Consider the following 8,519-nt stretch of genomic DNA (forward strand, 5'->3'; position numbering starts at 1 on the left):
TTGTTCCATCTTGTCTTTTTCACTGGTATCCTTCATCTGTCTGATTCTCCTTGCCTTCGTATTTTTCCTGACCTAGGTCTACATCAATTCTGGATATCAGCCTGTGTCAGTTAGAATCGGAGCACAGTACAGTGGGTGGTCTTTTTACAAGTCTGTGATGCCTCTTTCAAAGAGCAGTTCACTTAGTCCCACTCCCCTGCTCTTTCCCGATGTTTCTGCAATTTTTCTTCAAGTATCTATCCAGTTCCCTCTTGAAGGCTACTGTTGAATCTGTGTCCATCACTAGCCGGTAGTGAATTCTCAATCCTGACCATTTGTGTACACAGGTTTCTCCTCCTGTCACCTTTGGTCTTTGCCAATCACCTAAGTCATTGTCTCTGAACAGCTCTTTATCAAATCTCCTTTTCTCTGCTCTAAGGAGAACAGCCCAAGTGTCTCCAGCCTATTGACATAACTAATCCTGCATCTGTGGAACTATTTTGGTTAATCTTTCCTGTACCCTCCAAAGCCTCATGCCCTTCCTAAATGTTGGTGCCCAGAATTGGACACACTGCTCCACTTGGGACTACACTTGTGTTTTGTATAGATTTGCTTTAACACCTTTTATAGTTTTGTGCTTCTATTTGTAAAGCCTAAGATGCATATGGTTGATTCACCACTTCGTTAACTTCCCTTGCCACCAGATTTGTACATAGATGTCACCCGGTCTGGACCGACTGAACTGGAGAATGTTAGTTATGGGGAAAATCAGATAAAGTCCCCTTGGTTGACGGGTCTACATGGGAGACGGTGGCAAAGTGGTTGTAAGACTGGACTATAATTTGGAGGGCCAAGCTAATGCCCTGGGGAGATGGGTTCAAATCCCATCATGGCACCTTGAATTCAGTCAATAAATGATGTGAATGCTAATCTCAACAATGGTGGCCCTGAAACTACGATTGGTCAAAAAAAAACATTTGGTTTATTAAAGTCCTTTTGGGAAAGAAACCTGACACTCCAGACCCACACTAATGTGGTTGACTCTTAACTGTCCTCTGAAATGGCCTCGCAAGCCATTCAGTTCGAGGGCAATTGGGGATGGGCTACAAATGCTGGCCTTGCCAGCAATGTCCACATTCTGTGAAAGGAGGTTGGGGGGTGTGTGTAGATTTAGGGTAAGGAACTTGAGGTAATTCATGGGGAAATTCTTTACAACCAGAAGTCGTTGGGATCTGGAACTCGCCACCTGAAAGTGTGGTAAAGGCAGAAACACTTGAGCACTTGGAAATGCACATCAGCTGCTGTAAGCTACAAGGCAACACTTGAAGAGCACAAAATTGGGATTAAGCTGAATAGTTACTTGGCAGCTGGTGTCATCATGATGGGCCAAATGGCCTCCTTCCATTCTATGATTCTCTGGCACCTCCTTTAAAATTATAGCATTTAGCATGTTTCCCCATTCTTCTGTCCAGTATGTATTGCCTCACTTTGTGCTGAATTTCAACTGCTGTGTGTCTGCCTATTCCAACAGTCCTTTTGTCCTCTTGAAGGCTGTTTATATGTTCTGTTTGTTATCCTCTGAACTTGTCATCTGCAGGTTTTGAAATTGTGCGCGGTGTCCCTAAATCATTCATTTACATCAAAAACAGTGGTTCTTGAATTAGATCTTGGAGAGCTCTATAGTATAGCATCTGCTAGTCTTTTTTTTTTAAAAAAACTTATTTATCACTGTTTTCTACCCTGTAGCTAATTTTGTATCCATGCTGCTACTTTCCTTTTTTAACTTTTATCAACTGTCTTTTGAAAATCCACATGGACTTCAGCTGCGTTGTCTGCAATCCTTTACTAACTCATCAAAAGTCTCAGCCAATTTGGTCAAACATGATTTGTCCTCTGCAAATCTGTGCTGACTATCAATGATTGTTCACTAATTTTCTCCTGAATTATTGCTTTGAAAAATTTCCCCACCACTGGTGTTGAACAAACTGATTTGTAATTGCCTTTTTTTTCCATATGCAGTCTTCCAGTTCTTTGGCATTACAAACACCGCCACAATTTCCACCTGTAATTTCGCTTCCCAGCCTAGATGATTTATCTGCTTAAGTACTGTCAGCTTTTCTGGTATCTCTTTGTTTTTATCTCATAGATAAAAATAACTTGGTAGCCTCCTTGTTTGCTGTAGTGGTGGCAAAGTACTTTTCTTTGGTAATACTCATTTGGTGTCTCCACCTATAGATCTCCAATTTGATCCCTAATCAGCTCACTGCTCCTCTGAAAACTTGCTGTTAATATACATGCAAAAAACCTTTGGATTTGATCTTGCATTCAGCAGCAATCTATTCCCGTACACTCTTTGACCCTCTTCCTCCTTCCACTTGCTCTATTTTCTATATGTGGCCTGATTCCCCCTTTTATTATCAAGCTGATATCTGTCTTGCTTCTCGCTCTCGGCTTCCTCCTATTCTTCACTTCCATCATCCAGGGAGCTTTGGTTTTGGTTGCCCTCTAATGTACCTAGACTGTATTCAAACCGTCTCTTTAAAGGTCATCCATTACATTTCTGCCTGCCAGTCTCACTCCAGTTTACCCAGGCAAGATCCCTCCTTCAGCGAAGTATTCTTCCAGATTGTTTCTTGTCCTTCTGCATTACTAATCTAAACATTGATGCTGTAATTCCTATTCCTGAGGTCGTCCACAACTGTGACATTCTCCACTTGACTTCCCTGGGCTAAATCCAGCAATGCCACCTTCCCTGGAAAGAAAATGTAATAATGAAGAAAATTCTTCCTCTCCTCTGCCCTTAGCAGACGCAGGTAGTTAAAATTTCCCATTGTCACTACTCATCCTGTTCTTGTACCTCTCAATAATTTCTTTGTAAATCTGTCCCTCTGCCTCCTTCCCACTGTTTGGTCTATAAAATACACAAAGGAGCATAATTCCTTTATTGTTCCTTCCATCCAAATAAATTCTGTTTTTGACCCTCACGGACATTTTCCCTTTCTAGCATGGTGATACTTTCCTTAATGAAAACTGCTACCTTTTTATCTTGTAGTCAGGAGTATTATGGATCCATTTTTTGAGCCAGGCATCAGTTATCACCATTGCATCATCTCTCATTGCTATATTTGCCTCCAGCTCAGCACTGTATCAACCACATTCCTGCAGCATAATTGATACAACGTGGTAGTGATGATTGATCAAACCTCGATGTGTAATTAATGTTTTAAGATTATGTATAGTTGATTATTTTTCTCATCCTTAAATAGCTCAAGTTTCTGATCTGGGTCATACAGTAGTGAGAAAAGTGTGAAGCAGAAAACCCTGAGGGTGAAGTCTTTGGGTCCATAATTGAACACTTGGTTGAGAGGAAGTGGTGTGTCTTCTGATGAGTTCATAGAATGAAGAGAAAGGGAGATGCAAGTTCAAGAATACTTTAAAGCTCTATTTGCAAGCAATTAATTTCGCTTTGGAAGTATGGAGTAAGAATTACCATGCAAGATCTTTATTATTGATTTGGGAACAGAAGGAGGCCATGCAGTTCAAGTCTGTTTCACTTGTTCAGCTGACCCTGAAGCTACAGTACTTATAGTGGTGTTCCTGATTTATACGAGCATTTTATGAAAAACTGCTTTCTGATTTCACTCCTAAATGGTCTACCTCTACCTGCAAGATTAAGTTCATTTGGTCTGTAGCTTGGCACCAGAGGAAATTGTTTCTGTATCTGTATCAATCGCTTTACATTTTAATCACATGAATAAGATCACCCTTCAGCTGCCTAAACGCAAGAGAATGTACATCAGGTTTATGCAGCCTGATAGGTGAGGAATCCTGAGGCAAGTAACTCCCCATCTGACTCCCCAAAGCCTCTTCTCCATCCACCAGGCACAAGTCAGGAGTGTGATGGAATACTCTCCATTTGTCTGGATGAGCGCAGTTTCTACAACGCTCGAAGCTTGATGCCATCCAGGACAAAGCAACCCACTTGATTGGCACCCCTTCCAAAAATATTCATTCCCTCCACCATCGAAGAACAGTATCAGCAGTGTGTACCATCTACAAGATGCACTGCAGAAACTCACCAAGCTTCCTTAGCCTTCCAGTCCCATGACCACTACCATCTAGAAGAACAAGGGCAGTAGACACCACCACCTGGGAGTTCCCCTCCAAGCCACTCAGCATCGTGAATTGGAAATATCACTATTCCTTAACTGTTGCAGGGTCAAAATTCTGGAACTCCCTAACGTTATTGTGGGTACACCTATACCACTGTGACTGCAGCGTTTCAAGAAGGCAGCTCACCACCATCTTGAGGGCAGTTGGAAATGGTCAGTAAATGCTGGTCTAACCTGTACTGCCCACATCCCCTGAATTAATTAAAAATACATTTTACCCACACATCTTTAAAGATGGCAGGACAAGCTTGATTTTTTTTTAAAGAGTACCCACGATTATAGGACTTCATTTTAGACCTTAACAATCACTGGTTAGGCCCCAGCTGAAGTATTGTCCAATTCTGGGCATCAGAGCTTTTGGGATAGATGTCAGTGCCTTGGATATGGCACTTGATAGATTTACCAGCATCTTAAGGATCAGAACCATTAATTATGCAGAGCAATGAGAGAAGTTTACAGCAGAATAGAGGTGTTTAAGATTGAGGATTATGAATGCAAACCAGGAGAAACTTTCTACTGGCAGGATGGCCGGTAATCGGAGGGCATAGATTGAAGATCTTTAAGAACGGGAGGAAGGTTGTTTTTCTACGGTTAGGATTTGGATGCATTGCTTGCAAGGTGGATGAAAGCAGACTTATCAGAATTGGATACATACTTGAAAAGGTAAAAGTTGCATATCTATGGGAAAGAGTACGCATGATTGAATGGCCTTGTGCTTTGGTTCTGTATTGCGTTTGGGGACCCAGAGATTAAGTCATGAACCAGGGTTTGAGTATTTGTAATTTTTTTCCAATATACCAGTTATTAAACAATTGCCTGAGATCAAATTGGAAATATTTTCAACTTTGAGTAAAAACGCATACGGAAAATTTAACTTTGTTTTTACATGCAAGTGTACCTTTTTTGATGTTTTTCTTAAATAAAATGGAAATTCACCTAGAATGTGTTTGAACAATCACTATCTCCACAACAGATGTTTTAATTCTGTTTCACTTCAGTGTCAGTTTTCAAAATCTGCCATCTTAAGTTTCAAAAATAACCGAAGTTCAGTATTGCTGTGTTTTTTGCCAGACTTTTGCTGGTGCAATCCAAAACCAATCCCACTGCCCTGTGTTCTCCCATAGACATGAAACTTGCTCTGGGAACCTTTGGAAAAAAATAAGCCTATTTGGTTATATTTGTCTTGATTACAAATGTTTGTTTTTTTCTGCAGAAATGGACTCTATATGGAACCTGCATAAACAAGGTAAGCATAATTAAAATGTGAAACATGGGAGACTTTGTTTACATTAAAGAATATGTTCTCATAAGTTTCTTAATCAAATTTGATTTTTAAAAATTATAAAATGTTTGCAAATATTTTGGTATACTGTCATTATCTATTCTAATCTTGATAATCGAGGAAATCTGACAGAATTAAGAAAAAATGACCTGAATAAAATAATCATTGCATGCTCTTCAAATGCTTCCTTGTTTTCCTCCTATTCACCCCACCACCTCTTCACCCGTATCTCATGAAGGTAGTACTTATGAATGGCATATTTGAATAGATGTCAGCACTCTTCGTTTCATTGCAATTTTTTTAATGTGCGAAGCATCATTGGCAATGTTTGAGGAAGTTTGGATGGGAGCAGGAGTAGGCCCTTGAGGTTGCTTCTATTAGATCATGGCTGAACCTCTACCTTAATGCCATTTTCCTACACTATCCTGGTATCCCTTGATGTCTTTACCATCTAAAAATCTATCGATCTCTGCCTTGAATTTATTGGATGGCCTAACCTCATCCCTCTGGAGTAGTGTTCCAAAGATTGAGTGAAGAAATTCCTCCTCATCTCATGATGAGTGTAAACAAACACATGTATGGGGATAGGATCAGTCAAGGCCTTTGGATTCTATTTTGAAACTGGGACTCTGACTGGCTGTCATTTGCACTGTTGCTTCAGGATGAATCAGTTAACTCGGTGTTTTCTGTAGATCAAATCCACTGGATAAAATGACTCATAACACAGTACTACCATTGAGTCTTTGTAGAAGTGCTGCCCTGTTGTTTTGTTACTCAAAAGGCAGTTGGTCTTTGTCATTTTACTGAAGCAAGTAGATGTAGTGCTGTTCCTTAAAAGTGAAAAATAAATTGATTTAACATCAAAACCACTGTTTTTAAGTCAGTGATGCAGAAAGGTAAAAATGCTAATTTTAGGGATCCAACATTTTCAGTAATATTTCACTTTTGAGAGGTTAGTGAGAAACTACATATCTGACACGCACTGAACTTCTGGACACAAATGAAAATGTTTATACAAATTCAATACTTGCATTAAATATATTTAACAAAACTGGTCACTAAAGGTTCACTAGCACATTAAATTTTAAATTAACTTGATGTTGGGATTTCACTGAAGATGAGGGGAGGAGGGAGCTCATTCTATATGAATTATTCACATTTAGTTTCTATATCAAAATCTAGGGAAATGGAAGAACTGAATCTTCGATATACATCAAATAAGTAGCACAGTGGCACAGTGGTTAGCACTGCTGCCTCACAGCACCAGGGACCCCAGGTTCGATTCCCAGCTTGGGTCACCGTCTGTGCAGAGTCTGCATGTTCTCCCCGTGTCTGCGGGGTTTCCTCCCAAAATCTGAAAGGCATGCTGGCTAGGTGCATTGGCCATGCTAAGTTCTCCCTCGGTGTACCCAAACAGGCACCAGAGTGTGACGACTAGGGGATTTTCACAGTAACTTCGTTGCAGTGTTCATGTACGTCTACTTGTGACACTAATAAATAAACTTTAAACCAAGAAATCTGTTACAAATCCAAATCTGTTAACTGAAAATAAGTTTGCGTTAATTGGGGCTTTTGTCCTTGTAGTTTTGTGAATCAGATTTGCTCAACTTTCAAGTCGGAATGCACTGTTTGGGACTGTGATTTGATATTTTAGTAATGGAAGTTAGTGTGTGATGATGGGTTCTTTGGGTTATACAGTTGTATTATTTTACTTTAACCTTCAGTCCTTTTTGTTTTCAGATCCTTCAAGAGTAGTTACCTATGATGAATCTATGGATCGTCCTGATCACTGAAGTCAATTTGGTGAACTGCCTGTTTTCGTTGTTGCTGCAAGCCGCTCTCTGGATGCTCTTATGCTCCTTTAACATCATCTCTATAGCGGTGGACCAGTTCAGGAGAATCGTCAAAAAAATATTTTTTAAACAAAGGAAACCGAATTTGAGTGAGTGCAAAGAGCGTGTCGTACAGTTGCTTCGATGGACTCTAATTGGGTATTTAATGACCTCTGGTACTGAACATATTACAAAACAAAACCTGAATGCAATGATCAGTGAATAGTGGACTTTTACCTAAATCTGGTTCTTAAGATCCTGCTGGTGTAACTTCAGGCTCCAACGAACCACTGAAGGGGCTGTCCCACTTCACAAAGGCTGCATTTTACTGTGAGTGCACCAAGATTCCACACGGGAAAACAGGAGGATTACAAAACTTTTTTAAAACCCAAAAAAAAGTTATGCTGGAATAATGCCTTGAAGTACAGTATGTGTTTTTTCTTTTCTGCTGCAAGGCTCTTGGCTTTTGCTGGGATTAAGATGGTCAGTTAGGCCTTGGGGGAAAATTGTCTTAATTCATCACTGGGAAGAAATCAAAGTCACAGGCAACTGCAATATTAGGCGATGCAGTTCTGATTGTTCACTGGTCAAAACGACCATGCTCCACATGCAAAAGGGTGTATCACGTGAAATTTGTGGAGTAATTCAACTTAGGTATTTAATGTTGTACAATTCTTTCCCTCCTTTTAATTTTTTTAAAAATTTGCCATTGTATGTGTTAGAAACATAAACCGCACTGCTTCTGCTGTAGGGGCTCTACATTCATTGTCTTTCTCAAGGTCATTAAATATTTCATTCAATAGGTTATTTCCCTGTTGCGTGTCTGGCCTTAACTACTACAAAATGATATGTATTTGCTTACTATGCCCCTCTTTCCCTTTTTAATATCACCTTGCTTTTTAAGACTTGCATTTTCATGCAGTATATACCAGAATCATGCAGAACATACAGTTTAAAAGAAAAAGAAAAAAAAAAGTAGATTTTGAAGTCAAACTAAAATTGGATCACTCTCCTACATTCTTTTAGCCCTCGTATGGGACAGTTTAAAGTTTGTTTAAAAAGACAATTGGTTATTGAATTCTAACGCATTCTGTGTAGTCCACAGCTTTATTGCTGCTTCTAAACTATTAAATATATATTTTTAATATGAAAAACCTGCTTGGATTTTACAAATCGGCAAAGAGCTTTATGGCAATATTAGAAGTGAGTGAAGAGTGCGCAGGCATGGACTTCTGAACATGCAACAGTAGTTAT

The 8,519-nt window shown here is 39.6% G+C and overlaps 1 protein-coding gene across 1 annotated transcript in view; it reads left to right on the forward strand.

Annotated features, from left to right (window-relative positions):
- The window catches only part of nufip2 (nuclear FMR1 interacting protein 2), a 33,069-nt gene extending 24,997 nt beyond the window's left edge, over positions 1-8,072 (forward strand). The window contains exons 3-4 of the mRNA XM_078224837.1: positions 5,365-5,397; positions 7,174-8,072. Of these exons, the coding sequence (XP_078080963.1) occupies positions 5,365-5,397; positions 7,174-7,226 (86 nt within the window). The 3' untranslated portion in view covers positions 7,227-8,072. The remainder of the gene's footprint in view (positions 1-5,364; positions 5,398-7,173) is intronic.
- Positions 8,073-8,519: the final 447 nt, after the last annotated feature.

The sequence above is a fragment of the Mustelus asterias genome, chromosome 12, assembly GCF_964213995.1.
Source record: "Mustelus asterias chromosome 12, sMusAst1.hap1.1, whole genome shotgun sequence".
Classification (NCBI taxonomy): domain Eukaryota; kingdom Metazoa; phylum Chordata; class Chondrichthyes; order Carcharhiniformes; family Triakidae; genus Mustelus; species Mustelus asterias.